Source organism: Phacochoerus africanus, chromosome 10 (genome assembly GCF_016906955.1).
Source record: "Phacochoerus africanus isolate WHEZ1 chromosome 10, ROS_Pafr_v1, whole genome shotgun sequence".
NCBI lineage: Eukaryota > Metazoa > Chordata > Mammalia > Artiodactyla > Suidae > Phacochoerus > Phacochoerus africanus.
In genome coordinates, this window is record NC_062553.1 from 131,254,721 (window position 1) to 131,275,819 (window position 21,099).

Below are 21,099 nucleotides of genomic sequence, written 5' to 3' on the forward strand. Positions count from 1 at the left end.
AGGCCAAATATAGCATGGAGAATACTTAAACTAAAAAATTATTCATGGTTTATCTGAAATTCAAATTTAACTAGGCATCTTACATTTTCATTTGTCAAATCTGGCCACTCTAATAAAAGCCATTTATTCTCCTGACATATATGGCTGACACTGCCCACAGGCCTGCCAAAAATCTTATTTATGTTCATTTATCCAAGAGACAATGTCTATAGCCTTTTCGAGTTTTAAACCTTCGTGGACATAAGCTTTCGTCCCGTAGCTCAACGGTCTGCCTTTTCCCATTCCAAATCTCTCCCTTTTCTTCTTAATTATGACACATTTGAAGGATTGCATCTTTATTTGTGATAAAACCCATAGATAGAATATACATGGAGGTCACATAAAAATACATGAGGATGATACTTCAACCTAATACACAGTGACGGGTAGGTATCGTGATTAAGCAACTACACATTTATTGCGGTGTAACGAATGCCAATAACTCTCTTCCAGGAAGAACCTCCTGCACAACGAGTGTGTTTTAGCAGTGGGTGCAAACACCTTAAAAATACCGTTTATAGAACTACAGCCTCAAGATATTCCGGCGCCCACAATTTCATGCCTTCGTTTACCCCTTGATAAAGGGCCCCGATTTACGACCTTTTGGTAACACACCAGGGACAAGCCCTAAGAAGCCCATTTCTTGTAGAAGCAAGTCCAGAAGACCACGTTGGAACAGGAGCACCATTCCCCGTTGTGTAATTCGCACATTTGTTATATTGCACCTTCCTGAGTTGAACTTGGAAAATGGCAGCCACACACACAAATGCCAGAATGGATGCAGTCGCTCCAGTCCAGGCCTTCGAGGGACCTAGTAGTAATCGTGGCCCCCATAGCTGTTGTAGCTGCGCCCTTTATAGTAGCTGTACTCATCCTCGTAGGCTCGGTAACTGTCCCCACGAGGTTCCCCATTCTCGCTTTCGTAGATTTCGTATCCATTGTCGTACTCGTGGGCGCCTGTCTGTTCATACTCCCCCTCGTATTCAGGGGTGGTGGTTTTCCCAGACGGAGGCAGGGTGGTTCCAGAGATGTCCTGGGCTGGAGGTGTTGGTTCAAGCCCACCGTTCGGAGAGGTCGTGGTCTTAGCGCCACCGTTGTCCTGCTCTCCAGCCACGGTGGTTCCTTGGGCTTCAGTGACGCTCTCTTGGTCGCCTTCTTCTCCATTGTCCCCACCACTGTGGCCATTGCCGCTGTCCACCTCTGTGCTGTTGGTGCTGGTACCATTGGTGCCTTGCTCGTTGTCATCCACTTCTGCTTCATTTTCTTCATTCTCCTCCTCTTCCTCCTCGTCCTCATCACTTTCTTCCTCTTTTGCAGACTTCTTTCCTATATCCCCAGCCTATAAGGAAAATTTTGAAAGGATTCAGCTCTAGATGTGAAAAACATAACACTTAAGGTCATTGCTTCACCCGACAGAGGCTGTGCTGACAGCCTTGTTCTATGTGTAATTTTTTTTTTTCTTTTTAGGGCCACACCTGCAGCATATGGAAGTTCCTGGGTTAGGGGCTGAATCCAAGCTGCAGCTGCCAACCCACACTATACCTCACCACAAAGCCAGATCCTTAACCCACCGAGTGAGGCCAGGGATCGAAGCTAAGTCCTCATGGATATTAGTTGGGTTCATTTCTGCTGAGCCACAGTGGGAGCCCCTACATGAAATTTTGAATTGAAGCTCATTGAACATATAAAAGAATGGGTGAGGGGTTTCAAAAATTCAGAATTAGTACCTTCATCATTGGGTTTTGATGGAAAAAAGGTACCTGATAAATGTATTCTCTGTGGGGGATGCTTTCTGTACCTTTGCTACTCACATTTTCTGCCTTGGAATTCTCTTCCCAGAAATGCAATGGTATCTCTCAGGGAGTTTTATCCATTGCTGAAAGATGCTTGTCCTTGGTCTTCCATTATAGTGTTGAAAGTCAGTGTAAGACCATGAACTTGCCTGGGAAAAGACCCTTCCTTGTTTGTAAATAGGGATATGGTACCTGCTCTTACGTTTTCATTGAGTTAGCGAAGATAATATAAAATACTCTGTGTATCATGTCAGCATAACCTCAGACTTCAGTGAAGAAATGAGATCACTAATACAACATTGTAAGTAAACTTCCAATAAAATTAAATTTAAAAAATTTTAAAAATACAATTAGTATGACTTTAATAAAAATACCAATGATAACAGACAAAGTGACTTTAAACTTCATATTTTAAAAAATAAAGTCAGGAAATTTTTCAAAAAGAAGTGTAAGGGGGATAGTCTTATTAGATATTACACTAAATCTTCTAATTAAAACAGTGATCAATTAATGCATTAAGGGACAGATCAATGGAGGAGCCCCCAAAGTTCAGAAAGAGAGAATAAAAATACTTAATAAATACTGAAGTCATTGGAGGAAAAATCAATGATTAATAAGGGTAACTAATTAGAAATATCCTTTCTAAACAATGCATACAAAAAAATAAATTTCAGGTGTCCTAAAGACTTAAATGTGAAAAATAGAATTGAAAATACAAGAGAAACATTGGGACATTTTTGTCATATGTTAGCACGGGAATATGGAATTGTTCTAAATATGGAGTACAATAGAGATTGTAAAAGAAAGCAAGACAAACTGCGATCAGATTTAGCCTTTTGGAGGAATTGCTACCTTTTTGGGAAGCTGGAGGGCAGCGAGACCTATACTCGCGGTTCCGGGCGTTACGTCCCCTCCGTAGCCAAGTGTGGTGGTGGAAAGAGTGATGTTCTCGGCCTCGGATTCTTCGTCTTCATTTCCATCGGAATCTTCATTCTCTTCATTGTTTTCTTCTTCATTTGAATTCTCCTGGGGACAGTATCCGGAGCAAGAGAAGTTATTTTAGCTAGGAGGTAGTTCAAGATTTGTTGGAGTCATGAACCTTTATTGGGAGAGAAAAAAAAAACAAAAACAAAACCCTGTATCCCTCAGCCAACTTGCCACCCAGTGATGACAATTCTGCTTCCTCTTATGCTGTCTGGATGTCTCACTTTTCAGAACTCAAGAGAGTGTCTTAGATATTTCTGTATTCTATTTAATCAATTCAAAAATATTTGTTGTAATAATTTCAGCATATCTGGCGAATTCCCATTGTGGCTCCATGGGTTAAGAACCCAACTAGTATCCAGAGATATGGATTTAATCCCTGGCCTCACTTAGTGGATTAAGGATCTAGTGTTGCCGTGAACTGTGGTGTGGTCACAGATGTAGCTCAGATTCAGCATTGCTGTGGCCCTGGCATAGGCTGGCAGCTGCAGCTCCAATTCAACCCCTAGCCTGGGAATTTTCATATGCCACAGGTGCGGCCCTACAAGGACCAACAAACAAGTAAATAAAAATAATTGCAGCATGTCTGACTTTGTGGGATCATATTACACAAGGTTTAGGCCCTTCGAGTCTTACTAGTAACTCCTAGGATATCACAGTACACGAATTACTGTATTTGCTGACAAATAAGCTGAGCACTTTCTACTTTATAGCAGCCTTGTATGGTAGAATTATCATTCACACTCTTTAAAAAACGGAAGTGAGCTCGGAAAAGTAAAATGACATGTTCAAAGTCTCATCGTAAGTGATGCAACTGTACTTTTCTAACTAAAAAAAGCTAAGCCCTTTCGGTGGCACCATGACATATATGGTGATGATTAGGATTTATGTGAATTGTCTACACTGTACTGAGGATAATTTTTTTTTCAAAAAGGAATTTTTATAGAAATCCCTCTCTTCAAATTGATTGCCTGTCTCATTTACTGCCAGAAAGAAGTCCATGCATTTTATTTACTTTCAGGAGTATTTAAATTTAAAAAGATATATTTAATTCAAAATCCATCTGCCAATATATAAACCAGTTCTGTGCCATGTGCAGTATTCAAACATTTCAGGCATTTGATGGACAATCAATTTTTTTGGACAAGGAAGAAACTGGGTACTCTAAGAAATCCTTAGCAGTATATTATGTTATTGCATGAAGTTTTTTGTTTTTTTTAAGAATTACCACACTTCGAATGAAAGTTCTTATGATCATTAGCATTTTATTCTGTTGCCTTTACTCTGTGTTGTAAGGCAGTTATTTGTTGATTAAATTAATCCCTCCATGTAATTCATAGCTAACATTGAAAGGCAGGGCTTGGTTCACCGAGAATTTATTTACTTTAAATGGATATTGAAAAACTGAACTTACTTCAGTGTATTTTTAAAGAGATTGTGACATTGGATAACTTTAAACATCCCATATTTTAAGGCTTTGAAACAAACAAACAAAATCCAGATTTCGCCTGCTGTATGACTAAAAAACAACCTATGTTTGTTTCATCAGATTTATAAATCCCATTGTTTCAAGGAACTCTTGAGACTCCTAGACTCTACCCCAAAACAGTCTCTAAGCTAACACCAGGCTCTTTATTTATTTTTTCATGTTGATATGCTTTAGTCCAACAGACTAATCCTTTTGGGGAGACAGAGGAAAGATCCTCAGAACAGGGAAAGATACACGTTGTGTCCTATATCCTTGTTTCACAGGTGAAACACCTGGTCCAGTGGGATAAGTGACTCGTGTGAGGTCAAAGACACGGCAGTTCATTGGCAGCAGGGTCACGACCACAGACCCAAGCTCCCGGCTCGTGGGCTTTGACGTTCTTTCCCATAGCACCCTCTCTCATCCTCGTACTTTGAGGTTGCCCTGCTGCAGCGTTAAAAAGGAAAATGGGCCCATCTTTTGACAGGTATTAAGCCTCAAATATCTTTTTGAATAGAAAGATTAGCAATCGGTTCTGCTTAAAAAATATTATTAACCCACTAGAATGGTTAAGTGACGGAAAGAAACACGCCTTGGTGAGACGGTAGAGCCCCTGGAACGTGTGTAGACGGATAGTGGGAGTTTATATTAGTACGTCGGCTTTGGGACTCTGTGGGTGGCATCTTCTCAGGGTGAACATAAGCAGACCTTTCGATGCAAACATTTCAAGTCTAGGTAAAGTGACCTCTAGAAATAAATGCATACGTGTGCCAAAAGGAGTGCTAGAATGATGCCAGCCCTACTCCTTGTCCTGGCCTAAACCCGAACACTCCCCTCGTGCCCATCAGCAGAAGGATAACACCTCGCAGTACCTTCTCATCAGGAAATATTGACCGTGAGAATGAGCGACCTACAATTACAGAACTATACAGCCAACCTCTGGAGCTGAGAGTGGAAGAGGACACACGCAAAAGGGTCTACGTTGCTTAACTCCATATACATAATACACAAAAAGAGCCCCAAACAAACTCTGTGCTAGGAGTCAACATAGCAGTTGCCCTTGGCGGGGATCGGTTTATGAATTAATGGAGCACAAGGCATGTGCTGCTTTTGTATATGGGTGCTGGTAACACTTGGCGAGGTCGATTCCTGAAATTTCGTTCACCTATAAACTTATGATAATTGTGTTATGTACATTATATTTTAATAAAAGTTTTTTAAATATTAGACTGGATAATCTAGGAGAGACAAAAGAACGTATGATCATCAAATAGAGGATAGGCCGGGGCACCTTCTCATAGGAATACCATCCCTGTATTAAAAAACTCTGTATTTAATCTGCATTACTAATGATATTTTAGGGAAGAAATGAAAAAAAAAAAAAAGAAGTTCTAAACTCTCTTCTGGAGAGAAGACTCTGTTTTACTCATCCAGTTTTCCGTTATCGTTTTGAATAAATGGTCTTTGGAGCATTCATTCCTCTGAAGTTTCCAAACCACACCTCCAAATACTGACTGGGCACCACGTGTGTATGAGAACCTGGGCTGGGCAGTGTGAGGAGGTGCAAAAGAGGGTCCAGCATGGTTCCTCCTCAAAGCAGGGATTGTACCTTATGGTCTCTCATCTCCTGGGTCATGGGGAAGTTGCAGATAAGTTCTAGAAGGACCCCTACATGTTCAGGGATTATTGGCAAAAGGTTGAGTATGTGAGATTTCATCAGAGTCTTAAAGGAGTCTTGATCTTCCTCCATTCCCGACCACCATCACAGCAAATGAAGAACCATGGCCAAAAGGCATGCAATCTAACTGGGAAATCTAGCTGGCAAGGCGGTTTTACAGTCATTGTACCGCAAAGGGTTGTAGTTAAATGGATTGCCTTAGCTTAGTTCTTGTGTGAGATTACTATGTGGAACTGCAGGCAAAATTTTGTGGGATTTAGTAGGTGGCATTTTTCCTGGTACTGGCTTGACATTCTTATAGGGTTGTCCTTTAAAAGCTATTAGGGTAAATCATGGTACTGAAAATGTTACTTTTACGATTAAAAAAAAAAAACCCAAATAATTATTTGTCACTTTCAAAGTTGCCACACTGTTTTATTTTCAAGATAGCAGACTTTTATCCATGATCCATTTGGGGTTGTCATTGTCCCTTCATAAATAGCATCTAAGAACATCTGAATTTAGAAGGTGCCCAAACCAGTGGATGGCTATAATTGGCTGTCCAGGAAAAATGTACCTAATTATTATGTTTCCATGGGCAGGAGTGTCAGTTATAAATACGTGAGTGCAATTTCCAGGTTATGTGGATACATTTTAGCCACTAATTTGTAATATTATATATAGGAAGGTAGTTCTACATCCTGAGTATTTGCATTTCCATGAAAATACGAATTTTATTACTGGGCAAAAAGACATATGAAATTCTAGGTACAAAGAACAACCCTGCCTTGTGAGTCAAGAAAGGCAGATGAATCACAGTAATACTGTAGAGGATATAAAATTAGGTTTCATAGGCTACTCACATATTAAATTGAATTTTTAAAGTTCTGTTCTTAAAATAAGTATTGCACTGAGTTTGGGATTATTATATATTTGTCTTTCACCATCATGCTCTATCCACCTAAATAATAAAGAGTGCTTTCTTTCCTTTTTAATCAGAATTTACATTTCTTCCACTTAAAATAAAGGCACTTTTATATTTGTGAACCACTTACAAGTAACTTTAGCCCCAAACTGTAATAGTGTTTTCAAACAGTCATTTTAGTGAATTCTAATTTAAATAACCTTCCCCTTGTCAAAAATAGAAGACTGTGAGCACTTGGTAAGCTGGCAGTGCTGTTTGCCGAGTCTAGACTGCAGGAGACTAGTTTCCTATGTGTTTTTTGTGCTACTTAGTTTGTTATGAAAGTCTGCAGAAACCCCTTACCTCTTCTTCCTCCTCCTCTTCTGAGCTATCACCATTTCCATTTTCTTCAGAGGAGTCGCTACTGCTCTAAAAAAAATACATACACCTATGAATATACATGTACATGTAGATTTATTTACTTTGAATCGTTTTTATGCTACTGCGAGAAAGATACAAGCAGATTGGACACTCATAAAACGAGGTTAGAGAGAAAGGGGCATTTTACAATGATCAATATGTACATTGAAATGCTCCACCTTCGACCCCGAAAGCATTGACAATATGGTGAAACATTTTATATGCAAAAACCATAGCAACAGAGTTGTCACTATGGCTCAGCAGGTTAAGTACCCTGCAATGCTGCAGCTGTGGCACAGGTTGCAGCTGCAGCTTGGATTCCATCCCTGGCCTGGGAGTTTCCATGTGCCATGGGTGTGACAAAAACAAACCAACCAACAAACAAGCAAACAAGCAAATAAGCAAAGAACCCAGAGCAACAAGTCACAGATTGGCTTACCCGTGAGGGAATGAGAGGATTATGTGGTCCAATTTCCTTATTTTATAAAGTTGGAATCTGTGACTTCTCCAACTAGTTCAAGGCAAATCTTAGGCTAAAACAGATCTCATTGTTTTATTTTCTTTATAAAATATGAGTGAAATGATGACTAGGCTTATTATAAGTTGTTTATGGATGAGTTTCTTAAATAATGAGCTCTCCTGGGGAATTTACATTAGAATTTGCCTTGAAATTAAATTTGCATATGATTTTTAATCTTTTAATTGAATTAAAGCTAATCCCCAAAATGAAGTCGATGCATATATACGTGTGTGTGTGTGCACATGTATTTACATGAAGTTATATATGAGAAAAATTTACTCCTTTAGGAAATTTATGAGTACCATTCCTCTAAAATCTCAATCTTGAGAGAATAAATCAAACCAAGGAGTCAGTATATAAAAATAAAACTATGTTAATTATCTTTGCTACTGTTTAAAAGTGTCTGTCCAAACATCTGCTCTCTGAGCCTTTAAGATAGTGGAGGAGATTTCCCCCCTGCCCCCATGTTAACCCAAATTGAATTTCCTTCTTTTTTTGCAACCACTCCTTATGGACCCCAAATACACAAGGAGATACCCAACTTAAGATTCTCTCATTTTCTGCCTTGCATATTTATCTTTGACTCTGGTGACTCCGTTAAGTACCCTGGTCTTAGGAAACATAGCTGCAGAAGAGGGTTAGGGTTGGAGAGCAGACGTGAGGGAGTATTTATATCCCAACCCTGCTCAAGGCTGTCCTTGGGCTCATTCTTCAGGCGGCCATGCTATCCACCCAAGGAAAGGGACTATTTGTCCCCCTGAGCCAAGAATAACCTTGGATGGAAAAGAAAATAATTACACCTGCTCTTCCACTGCCATGACCTTAATGGCTGTGCCTTCCCTAGCCCAGAGGTGAATGAAGCATAAGGTTCTATTGGAACTATTTCTATTTGTTAGTTAAATTATAGGAGAGGACTGCATATTCGTGCAGTGTATTTTGTCTCAGTAGGAGTGTTTTAATCGTCTCACAAGCTTCCTCATCTCTAGCTTTGGTCCTGCTCCAATCACATCACTCTTCAGTTCGTAGCTGCAGTAGGGACAATTGTAAAACTGCATGAAATGCCTTGAAGCCTTGGCATTTTATTTTCGTTCCTGTGATAACTTACTACCAAGTAAGTTTACTTTCCTTAGTGATAACTTACTACCAAGTTATCACTAAGTCCTATTGATTCTTCTGGAGTGTTTTCATATACTCCTTCCAACTTCTATCCCTACTGCATTTATTCAATCCCCAGATATATATTCCAGGCATAGTACTGAAAATGAAGGTTGTAGCAAGAGAAAAAGATGGAAATGTGGGCAGCTTCCCTGTGTGTTTCACTATAACTGAGATGAGTCTGATAAAAGAAATGGAAGATAAAGCCTGCCATCTAAGCATTCATACACTAAGCAAATATTTTAACCATAAAAAACCCAGTTTCCTCAATTAAAAATGATTAGGGCGTTAAGCTTATTTATACGTCCATTTCTATAGCAAGCAGATAAGCTACAACAGATTCATAGCCTTGCAATCAATATAACAATTTCATGCAAGTTGCTATTTTAGAAATGATCATATATAAACACAGATTTGTTTGAATAAAACATGCATTTTCAAACCAATCAGCTTAATACATTTTGGGGTGATAATCTAGGCAGTTGGAAATTAGGTATTTACTGTTAAATACTTAATAGACTTAAGAAAATAATAATAAAGAGCTATGGAAACTTATAAATAGACATGTCAGGAGAGAAATCTTGGAAATCAAACTTCATAAAGTGGGACAATAGATCATTAATACTAGATAGGACTGTTGTGTCAGGAGATATATTTCATCAGATTGTCTTTTAAAACAACTCTCTTATTTCCAGATTCTACATTGGTTGAGATAGACCTACCTGCCTATAATTTGTAGGGAATTTTGTATATTCAAGATCGGCTTAAAAATCTATGAGCTTGGGGTTTATCAATAAAGAGAAATATAACCTCTCCGAATATCTTTTCACTACGGACATTTGAATTGGACCATACATATATCTATAAAAATTTCCAGTATACGATATTTTAGAAAAGTGGAGGAGATGGTCAGAAGCTTAAATGTCTTATCCTTTCCATGTAGCTTGAGAAAGACAGCAATGTTTCAAATGAGCCCTGTTTATTTATGGGCAAACCAAAGAATAGAAGGCAACTCTGAAAACCCACATCGCTTGTATCATTTGTGCTCATATTTCTGTGGCCACACACATTCCCCGTAATTATTATGGTGCTAGAAATACTTTAAGATAATCATTTCCTATCATTGTATGAGTTAGTGATGGGTTAGCCCAACATATGGCAGGATGCTGTGCCAAGCCACGGGGCTGAGGCATCGTTTTCAGTATCCTAACTGCTTTTAGTGTCTCAGGAGTGCTGGGTCAAATGGTACATAATTGGTGCCCTGAACCCAAACTGTATAGTCATGAAAATAGCACAATTCTGGCTTGTGGTCTATTTATAACCGGCACCGTACCTTTCAGTTTTCAGAACGCTTTTAACAGGCAAGTCAGTAAAACCAGAAACTCTTATTTTTAGTGTTGAGTTATTTTTGTTTGTTTGTTTACAAATTTTAAGGATGTTTTGTTTCTCTCACAAGCCTTTTAGTCTGCTTCATGAATTTCTCGTCTTCCTCTGCAGGTCTTGAGCCTTATTTTCACTGTAGTTATGTCCCAGTGTATGATACACTGTTTGAGCGAACTACACAGGTCGAAGGTTCAGGAAATCTTTGGCAAACCATTGATTATCGAGAACATTTTTTTAGAAACAGTTTCTGTTGTTTACAAAGTCAGTCCCCCCCCCCCCAAATTAAAGGACTCTAAATTATGGAATGAAAAACTGCTACGTGACAGTATTGAATCCAACACAACATGGCAATTAGTGGCCCTCTCGCTGACTTAATTGTCACAACTGATAAAACTGCCACACTTTTTGTTAGTAAATTAACCAAAATACCCAAACTCACTGTGCTCTAAGGTTTTCTTTCATCCTATCATTCTAGACCAGTCCCAAGTGCACTCACTCTTTGCATGTGTAGCTCTACTTTACAAGAAAACTTAGGAGTAAATTTCACATCATTACATTAAAACTGAACTGCAGTGAGCGGTCTTTCTGGCTGAATTTCAGTGAGAGTTGAATTTAGGTGTTTTATAGTTAAATTTGATTCCCTTTCAATTGCAATGGGGGAAAAGGAAAATTCCTTTTTTTTATACTTACCTGAACTGGAAATCGTTTTAGAGGAGGATAGAAGTAGGCGTGCTTGTACAGATAATATCGAGGCCTGTACTTAAAGACCTGCATGAACACAGTGAATGATATGTGCCATAAATATTCATATTTCATGTGCAACAAATCTAGCGTAAGTGCAGTCAGGCCAAGGATGTGTACTAAAATGAATTACCCCATTTTCTTCAGGATCCTCTAACTTGGCTCTTCGATGCAAATTTTTCATCTGTTTAATAAACACATTTAGTTATTACATCTTCTCTTTCATGCAAAAAGGCAAAAATGGAAGTAACTATAGGTTTTTAATAAAGAACATACCGAGAAAGCACAGGCCATTCCCAAAATGCTGAGCAAAATGAAAGCTGTCTTCATTTTGGGGATTGCTTCTGGAATGAATGAAGTGATAAAGTCAATGACTAAAACGAAGAGTGTAAGTTTTTTCTCATACGAGGAGATGAAGAATTCGATTTGTTTTCATTTCTGTCCAGTTACAATTTTGACTAACCAGGACCAAATTTCTGCTTTTGTTCTAAAATTGTTTCTTCTGTTTAAGTGGTGGAAGACAGCCCTCACCCATTATCCATCTATTTGAATAATGATGCGTTTCCTATTTGGTTTTAACCTGTCTACTCTGACTTGTCAGTGGAAGGCCATTCCATCACTGCCAGGGGCTTCACTGCTTCGCGGGGCAGGGAGGCCTCCTAATATGATTGACACAGAACATTAGTTGCTGTAGGTACGGGACCTATTTGTTTTGCTTGTAATTAAACACTAAGCAAAAGCTGAATACATTCAAATGATTCCCTTTATGCCCGTTATCCTACAGCCCCTTTCTAGCTTCTATATAGCTTTTGAACTAAAAGTTCATTTGTAAAATGGAGACAAAGAGTCGTTTTTCCCGTGAATATTGTAGAACATTTGATATTTTCTATGGGTGTGAAAAGATCCATGATATGTAAAATAGCATCCTCAAAACACGTAGGACCCAACATCCATAGTTAAGGATGATGCTATGAGAAGAGCGATCAGAGTTCATCTTGGGATATGAGGGACGCATTTCCTCAAGTTATATTATTCTCCAGCTCCATGTGAGCTTTCCATCACTGATGGGGGAGATTGTCATGGAGTGCATGTGGGGCTCTCCTGGGACAGGAGGACAGTCATGATGGAGGCATCGATTCAATGGAAGAAGTGAAGCTGCACCTCTCAGAATAGGAATATTTTGTGAACAGTCCTGGGCTCTGTAGCCATGCAAAGATCTCAGTTCCACCTGGGATTCCTCACAGGTAAAGGAGAACAATCATGAAAGCCAATCGTATCTTTGTTTTATTCTGTTTGATAAAAGCCTATTTTAATAGAAGTTGAACAAGCTTAGCTGAAAGCCACTAACACCCAGCACTTGCACTGACAAACACATAGAACCGAGCGTGCTTTCTCCTATAGCGTGACAGCTTTGACCACATTTTAGAAGCACTAGGCAATGGTGATGGGAATTTCCCCATAAACACACTTGGAAAAGTAACATTTTAAATATATGACACCTCTGTCACATACTGTATCTGAAGGTAGATTCTGTATTGTATCACCACTAGCCAAGACTTATCACATCCTTATTGAGTATTTGACACTAAAATAAACACGACACAGGGTAAGCTTCAGGCCGGGAGAGCCTGGCGTGGGTCCTCACTCACTTTCTATGTGTGGCTGTGGGTCTTTTCATTTTGATGCCTGCAAGCTTGCTCACAGTCCCATCTATTTTAGTAAAAGTTCTCAAAGGCTCCACAAGGATAAAGCGGCTTTCTCCTAAAGAGGACCCATCTATTTAAGAAGCTTTTGTTGCTGTTGAGGTGCTCCCAACAATACTTTTTGAACTTGGCCGCCCATCACGGAGCCCACCAACAAACAGGAAGATTATTCCTCTGCAGCTTTATGAAAAGAGTTGGAATAATAACTTAAACAGCCAATAACTTAAATACATAGAACTGTAGAAAGAATTCTGAGCATAAAATTTCCCGTAACAAACCATAAAAACAAGAAGAAAACATAGAATAATATAAGAAGAATTGAGTGATTCTTATAGGTGGCAATTGGCTGCCTACATAAATCTCATTTTATTTCCTTTGTGATTCATAAGAAGCAAAGACCTCTAGAGTGCCCACCACTAAGGCAGACAACAATTCTAACGTTCTTAAAGGATCGTTTTGAGAATCCAAGGGCAAGTTTTTACTGAGAAGAGTATGATAAACCAACACCCTTATTTACTTCCCTTGTACTTTACATTTTTCCATTCCGATTTGAGAGCTTGAGGATACTAACACTTTGAAACCAAATATAGAGCATCCTGAGAAGATATTGGTCGTAACTCAGGTACAGACTAGGCATAATTGGTGGAGGAATCAACACACACGGGGGCAGGTTTGTAAATGCAAAGTAGTATTTCAGTCAGATTGTTTAAAATGCATCAGAATGAGTAAACAAATATTTACCTATGAGGTGCAGAGATACAAAGTAGGAAGCATACTTTTCTACTTTATAAACATAATAAGGAGGACATGTTTACATGCATAGGTGAATAAACTTAGCCCTTTGGAGAGAATCTAAAATCTGAGGTCTTAGTTCAATGATAAGCAAGTGTTAAATCACATAGCCATTCTATACTATCTGTTAATATCTGTATTTAAATAAAAAATTCAAAGCCAAGTCCAGAGATATACAATGTGTTTGATTCTCAGATGATGAAGTTGTATTAAATCTTACCCTTTTGCAGTCCTGGAGTGAGAAGGCAGGCTCCCAGGAGTGAGGGACACAGATTGAGTATTTCCTCTGCTCTCTCACTCCCTCATTCACTTGCTCCTGCGGGCTATAAACTCTTCTTTGCCTTCCCACAGCCAATCACTGCCATGGCCAAGGTGATGTCAGAATGTGGATTCTCACCAGAAAACCCCCAAACTTCAACACGTTTTCAAGACACTGGCTCAGTTGAATAAACATGAACTGTGGTTTGAGTGCCAAGAGGTTTGCATTGTGGAATTTAATTGAAGGTTTAGAGGAAGATGAATAGTTGGAGTTCTGAATATGTATAATAATATACTGGATTTGAATTAAAATAAATAGCCAAAGATTTAACCATTTAAAATGGTCATAATTATACAAATTTTTACCATGTTGAAAGGAAGGAAAGCTTACTGGAATCAGATACAATCCTACATTATTAGTTTAGTTTAAAAGAAAAGAAGGAAGAAGAAACTAAATAATAAAGAAAAGAGGTGATAAACAATGAACATTTTAATGACGATTATTTTATATTTTTCCTGAACTACACTGCACTGACTCATAAAGTAAAATTGGTATTATTAAATGTAAGAATTTATAGGATGTATTTCCTGAAACATTGCTGAGTATAAAAGTTAGAAATTTTGAGGACTGTGCTACATATATATATATATATATATGTATATACCTTTTACTTTGTAAAATAAACCTCTTTACACTATCCATGTATATGGTCCTTTTCTGCTGTGCAAATGATATCACCTTGTACTTTCTTGGGCTTGTGTATACCTCTTTTCTGTCCATTTTCACATTTAGTTTTTTCCCTGTGGTTATAGGGAGAAAAAAATGACTAAAGCTGGCAAAGGCGATCCGTTGTTATTGAAATGATTCACGAAAACCAAACCCACAAGGAACTGATTGATAACAAAAGTCCTGATTTTTTTTTTTTTGAGGTTTTAAAAAAATAAACTCTGGGAGTTCCCGTCATGGCTCAGTGGAGATGAATCTGACTAGGAACCATGAGGTTGCAGGTTCGACCCCTGGCCTCGCTCAGTGGGTTAAGGATCTAGCATTGCTATGAGCTGTGGTGTAGGTCGCAGATGTGGCTCAGATCCTGCGTTGCTGTGGCTCTGGCATAGGCTGGCAGCTACAGTTCCGATTAGACCCCTAGCCTGGGAACCTCCATAGGCTGCGGGTGCAACCCTAAAAAGCAAAAATAAAGAAATAAAGAAATAAACTCCGTCTTTTGGAATACCTTTAGATATGCAGAAAAGTTGCAGAGATAGTACATAGAGCTTATATGAAAGCTCTCCCCTCACCAATTCCCCTTATTATTATGATCTTATATTACTGTGTAAAGTATGGATTTTTTAATTTTCAGGGAAATACAACTTAATAGCTTGCATATTCTCCTTGTCCAGTCATTTAATTCTTCCTCTAACTGGGATGTCTTCCTGAGAAACCCAAAGTTAATAAATATTATTTTTAGTTGTGTGTGCCAGTCACCTTGTTATATGCTTTGGATAAATCGTCTTTTGTTTCAGAAAAGTTGCTTAGAAAATATAGACTCATGGAGTTCCCATCGTGGCTCAGTGGTTAATGAATCCGACTAGGAACCATGAGGTTGTGGGTTCGATCCCTGGTCTCACTCAGTGGGTTAAGGATCCGGTGTTGCCATGAGCTGTGGTGTAGGTTGCAGACGCTGCTCGGATCCTGCGTTGCTGTGGCTGTGGTGTAGGCCAGCGGCTACAGGTCCGATTTGACCCCTAGCCTGGGAACCTCCATATGCTGCGGGAGCGGCCCAAGAAATGCAAAAAGACAAAAAAAACCCAAAAATATGTATATATATGTATGTATATAGACTCATAAAATATATATATAGACTTATATATATATATATATATATAGAGAGAGAGAGAGAGACTCATAAAAAGGAAGCTGAATAGGCTCTTGCAATTCAAATTGAGCCCATCAATTTAGTTCAATTTATCAAACTTTGAATTATTGAGCTTCCCGTTGACCGAGGACAGTGGAAAGCGAAATATTCCAAGGTAGAGCCTCAAACATAAGATGGATCTTGAACCTGTCTTTAAAATGTTCACAGTTGTATAGACAGACCTAGAGCACCTCAATCAAAACATCTACAAGGTTGAGAGGTGCCGTGCGAGAATTCTAAATGACAAACCCAGAGTGGAACTGGGCATCAGGAGAGCAATTTGCTGGGTTATCGACAGGGAAGAGGTTATCAAGACGGAAGAGGAAAAGCATTCTTGGGAAGGAGTTTAAAGGATATGAAAATGTATGAAAACACATACTGACAGCATCTAGTATTTACCGAGTGTTCTCAGGCTAGCTCTTCATTTGTGCTTCTTCACTCCTCCTTCACAGATGGAAAACAATTCTATGAGATTATCCCCATTCTACAGGTGAGGCAAGTGAGGCACAGTGATGGTATGTATGCTCTGGTTTGCATGGCTAGCAAGTGGGGGAATCTAGGGGTCAAAGTCAAATCGGCTTCCAAAGTCTGCTTTTAATCACTATATCCCCTTGCTGGCCCATTCAGCAGACTTTAGTGATTCAATAGATGGAATGAAGCAGGAACAGGGGAGAGTGGTCGGATGGGCAAGACGAGATGAGGGAGGGGCTTAGGTTGCACTAGGGTGTATGGACTCCATCCTGGAAATGAGAAAATCTCAAAGGGTTAAAGCAGAAAAACAATATTTATAGATCTGCAGTTTGGAAAAACCTCTTGTTGTCTGGGTTGAGGAAGGCGAGATTGCCATGGAGGAGGGGAGCTTCAAGCAGCTATTTCGATGGCCCAGGAAAGCAATGATGAATGTCTGAACTAAGCAGTAGCCATGGGATAGAAAGGATGGAACCAACGAGAGCCATGCTAAATAGATTTCAGTAATAGGCCTTCGTAGAAGCAAGAGACATGGAGAAGAATAGGGTGATTTCTGGATTTACAGCTTGGGTAATTTTGAAAGCGGTGCAGCCATAACTCATGCAGCACCTAACAGAGGAATTGGTACGTTACAATCACCCAGCAAGGCGTTAACAGTACGTGATATAATAAAAGGAGTAGAGCACTGAGAATCAAAAGACTGAAAACTTGTTCCACCAATATGTGAACCACTTCACTCCAAGGAGGTTTCAATTTAACCCATCTTTTAAAAACAAGAGGATTTTTCAGCCCAGGAACCAACCATTGCATGCCTCCATCACCTGTGAAGCATTCTTTCCAAGCAATAGTACTTGAATCTGACGAAGCCTCTATATTTGCCAGATGAGAGAAAAGACAGGGAACAGAAGACTGTCAAACACCACCCCTGGGATGCATTCAGCCAAATCCCAAAGGGGGAAACTTTAGCAGACCTATGACCTGGCTTCTCTCTTATTAGCAGGAAAAATAAGAAAGAAGGAAAAGGAAACTGTCGATTCAGAAGACGTCAAAGACATATCTAGAGAAATCATGAAACAACTGGAGAAATGTTGAATGCTGACCAGATGGCTTCTGGATTTAAGAAATTATTGTTAGGAGTTCCCACTATGGCACAACAGGATAGGCAGTGTCTCTGGAGCACTGGGAGGCATGTTTGATCCCTGGCCCAGCGTGGTGGGTTAAGGATCTGGTGCTTCTGCAGCTGCTGGCGTAGGTCACAGCTGTGGCTTGGATCTGATCCCTGGCCAGAGGAACTCCAAATGCTGTGGGGTAGCCAAAACAAGAAGGAAAAAAAAAAAGAAAGTATTGTTTATTTTTTAGGTATAAAGACATCATTATTAGGTTTTAAAAGGAATTCTCATCTTTGAGAAGTTCAATCTAAAATATTTATGGATGAATCAGATATCTTGGGGTGGGAAAATAAAGTTGAAACAAAGTTGGCCATAAATTGACAATCATCAAATTGGTGGTAAGTTAATGGAGATCCATGGTATTATGCTTTTCACTTTTGCATGTGTTTGAAATGGTCTACGTGTAATTTTAATTTTTTAATGGAAATGATTGAACTCAGTGATCTCTAAGACTTTTCCCCTTTCTAATATTCTGTAATCTCTTATTTTTAGTAAGTTATTTTAGCCTAATATATCCTTTTAAACAGCCCTCTAGCGAATCTAAATTTATTAGATTAATTCATGCATGCTTATTGGAACAGTGTTTCTAAGAAGCAGTACTAGAGAAAAAAAATCACAGATCCTTACTCCTTTTTAAAAGTAATCAGGGCTTTCCCAACAACACTTTTTTGTTGCAATTTCATTATCGTAATGGTCTTTATGCAAACAGGTTGCTAAGCATCGATTCTCTTAGATGGCGTAGGAACACACGTTCATCTCATCTATGCCAAAGCCAAGTTGCATGTGTAATGAGTCATATCTGGACACACCCCACACTCATTGTGATGCATCCTTCTTTCTTACCTGCCACATTTACCCTCTTGTCGTATCCCATGAACACCACCTCCACGGTTTCTTTGAAATCCAACCTTCTTCCTCTTTTTTTCGTTGCCCCTGCCTTTGTTCAAGTCCCTGTTACTTCTTGCCAGGTTATAGTAGCAATATTCTAACTGTAGGCATGTGGGCCTCTTTTCCCTTCCCCCAAATTCTGTGACCCCAGGATTTTGAATCAAAGATTGAGGTGAGGTCCTGGTGTGGTCTCTTGCTAGCTTTTCACCTTGGGTGAGACTTTCTCAGCCTAAAAAGTCTATCCCCAACTTCCCTTTCCAATTTCATTTATCATTTCTTGCCTGCTAGAATATATTTCAAGATGCTCTCTATATAGACTTTTTGTGTGTGTGTCTTTTTTGTCTTTTTAGGGCTCCACGTATGGAGGTTCCCAGGCTAGGGGTCGAATCAGAGCTGTTGCTGCCAGCCTACACCAGAGCCACAGCAATGCCAGATCCGAGCCACATCTTCGACCTACACCACAGCTCACAGCAACACCAGATCCTTAACCCACTGAGTGAGGCCAGGGATCGAACCTGCAATCTCAAGGTTCCTAGCTGGATTTGTTTCCACTGCGCCACCACGGGAACTCCATATATACAGACTTTTGAATAGCCGATTCCAAGAGGTAGATAAATACTCTTAAAACATATTTTCACATGAAGTCTCTTTGCAGGTCTTAAATGAAATCTTAATAAGCTACAGTTTTTGGAGTAAATAACAAAACGACTTCTTCCCTATCAGAAAAATGCTAAAAATCCTAGCTATACCAGCCTTCTATTTATTACTAAAGCCTTCTACTGTCTCTCCCATAGCTTCCTTATCCATTCTTTTGCTCTGAAACCAAAAGGTTGAATGTAGTTTGGATACCAGCTCTCACGTCTATAGCGTTCTTCTCCTGAGCCATCTCACCATCAGCCTGGTTGCTCTTTGATGCTTCATCCCTGGGCCCATTTCTATGCAGGCGAAGGTGTCATACCCCTTTAACCCTTCAATTCCCAGTACGCATTGAGCCTTGCATCCAAGCGTACTTGTTCAACCTTGGCCTCGTTGTCCTCTCAATAACTCTCCGGGTCTAGGACTTCCTATACGCCATCAATTGCTGTTGCTTAGTGAGTTCTTGTAAGCTTGGTTGACGAGGGTCACAAGAGACAGGGTTGTTGTTTTTTTCTTAGAGTTTATAATTCAGTCAAGATCTCTCTCCCTCTTCCCTCCCAGACCCCCACCTCCCCGTTTATGTGAAAGTCAAGAAATGCTTCTTGTAACCCTGCCCAATTTCCCAGCAAAACTCTCATGCATTCCATAGCCAGAAAACACGAATACCAAATGTGTACCTAATATAAATTCCTATTTGAGACCCATCCTGTTCTCTTACTATAATATTGTGCCCTCGTGTGGGAGCGGTGGTGGTGACATGTGTGTCCATGTCATCTGTTTTTTATTGTGAGCTTCTAGGCGGCAAGGACTGTATCCATTTCAGTTGCTATATACAGAGGCAGGAAAACCACATCTGTGGTTATTTACGCGAGACTGGACGTTCTAGATTCTGACATCCGCTGGACATTAATGAGATGGATCGATTAATTCCTTGCTCCCTGTAAAAGAGAAGGCCAAGGTTAGCACACAACACTATAGCCGACCGTAGACGAAGGCAGAGGACGTCTAGACTGTTCTCTGTGATGTGGTTCTTTGTCGCCAAAGGAAAGGTTCTGAATCTGTTTCCTTCCAAATCTTCTTTTTTCAAGATTTAGGAGGAGGGGATGAAGGTTAAATCTGATGGGACCTCTCCACAGCCTTCCCAGGTACCTTCTCTAATTTACCGTCTACTTCTCCCTATTGGCTCTCTTTCATTGGAATTTAATTTTCGAGACTCTTTCATTGAAGAAAAAAAAAAAAGAAAGAAAGAAAACCCTTTTTCATCCATACACATTCCCACCCAGCTACTCATATATTTCTCTCTTCCTCGTCACAGTCAAGTTTCTTGAGAGATGTCGACACTTAGTGACCTGGTTTCTTCACCTTCGACTTGTTTCTCAGCCCCCATGACTCTTGGCCCCCATGACTCTGTAGATGTGTGCTTCTCACTCACTTTCCTGGCTGCTGCTGGTAGCAGTCAATACTGCAGTTTCCTCCTCTTTCAAAAGTCATAGGACCTCTCTGCCACAGGCAGGGTAATGCCTTCTCTGGTTAACTCTTCTTTCTGCCTGCTATTTTCTTTCCTTGTCTTTTTGTCTCTTCTAGGGCTGCACTTGCAGCATATGGAGGTTCCCAGGCTAGGGGTTGAATCAGAGTGGCACCTGCCAGCCTACACCACAGCCACAGCAACGTGGGATCCGAGCCTCGTCTGCAACCTACGCCATAGCTCACGGCAACGCCGGATCCTCAACCCACTGAGCGAGGCCAGGGAGCGAACCCACAACCTCATGGCTCCTAGTCAGATTCGTCTCTATTGCACCACGATGGGAATTCCGGATCTCGTTTTTCATGTAATGATTTTCTTTAACCCTCTTTGTGTTTTCGGCTAGAAACAAATTTTTAGTTACCAAAGAAAAGGTTTCATGCTCTTACATTACATTGTGAAAAATCCGAGTGTTTCCTTTGTGATGTTAAAATGCTTAATGTTTTTATCAAATCAGCACATTCTTTAGTGAAGAACTGAGAAATGTTCTCAGAAATCATCATCTCAAGGATTGCGCAATTGACAAACACAGCCCTTTCGTTACCAGCTGGGGTTCTATTTTTGGTGTGCCTTAGGCTTTGCATGGCCTCGGACCTTCTGCAATGACCTGCAATAATGACAGTTTGTGATTCCGCAAAAAACAAATCACTGCCAGTCTTTAGTTGTGGTCTTGTATAATTTTGTAC

At 39.8% G+C, this 21,099-nt stretch overlaps 1 protein-coding gene across 1 annotated transcript; it reads right to left on the reverse strand.

Annotated features, from left to right (window-relative positions):
* Positions 1 to 373: 373 nt before the first annotated feature.
* Positions 374 to 20,382, reverse strand: IBSP (integrin binding sialoprotein). Its single transcript, XM_047798148.1, has 8 exons — positions 20,324 to 20,382; positions 19,759 to 19,829; positions 11,341 to 11,438; positions 11,198 to 11,248; positions 11,014 to 11,091; positions 7,209 to 7,274; positions 2,685 to 2,858; positions 374 to 1,378 (listed from the first exon to the last, which is right to left on the reverse strand). The coding sequence occupies exons 1-8, from the start codon at positions 20,380 to 20,382 to the stop codon at positions 851 to 853; spliced, it is 1,125 nt and encodes a 374-aa protein (XP_047654104.1). The 3' UTR covers positions 374 to 850.
* Between the last annotated feature and the right edge of the window lie 717 nt (positions 20,383 to 21,099).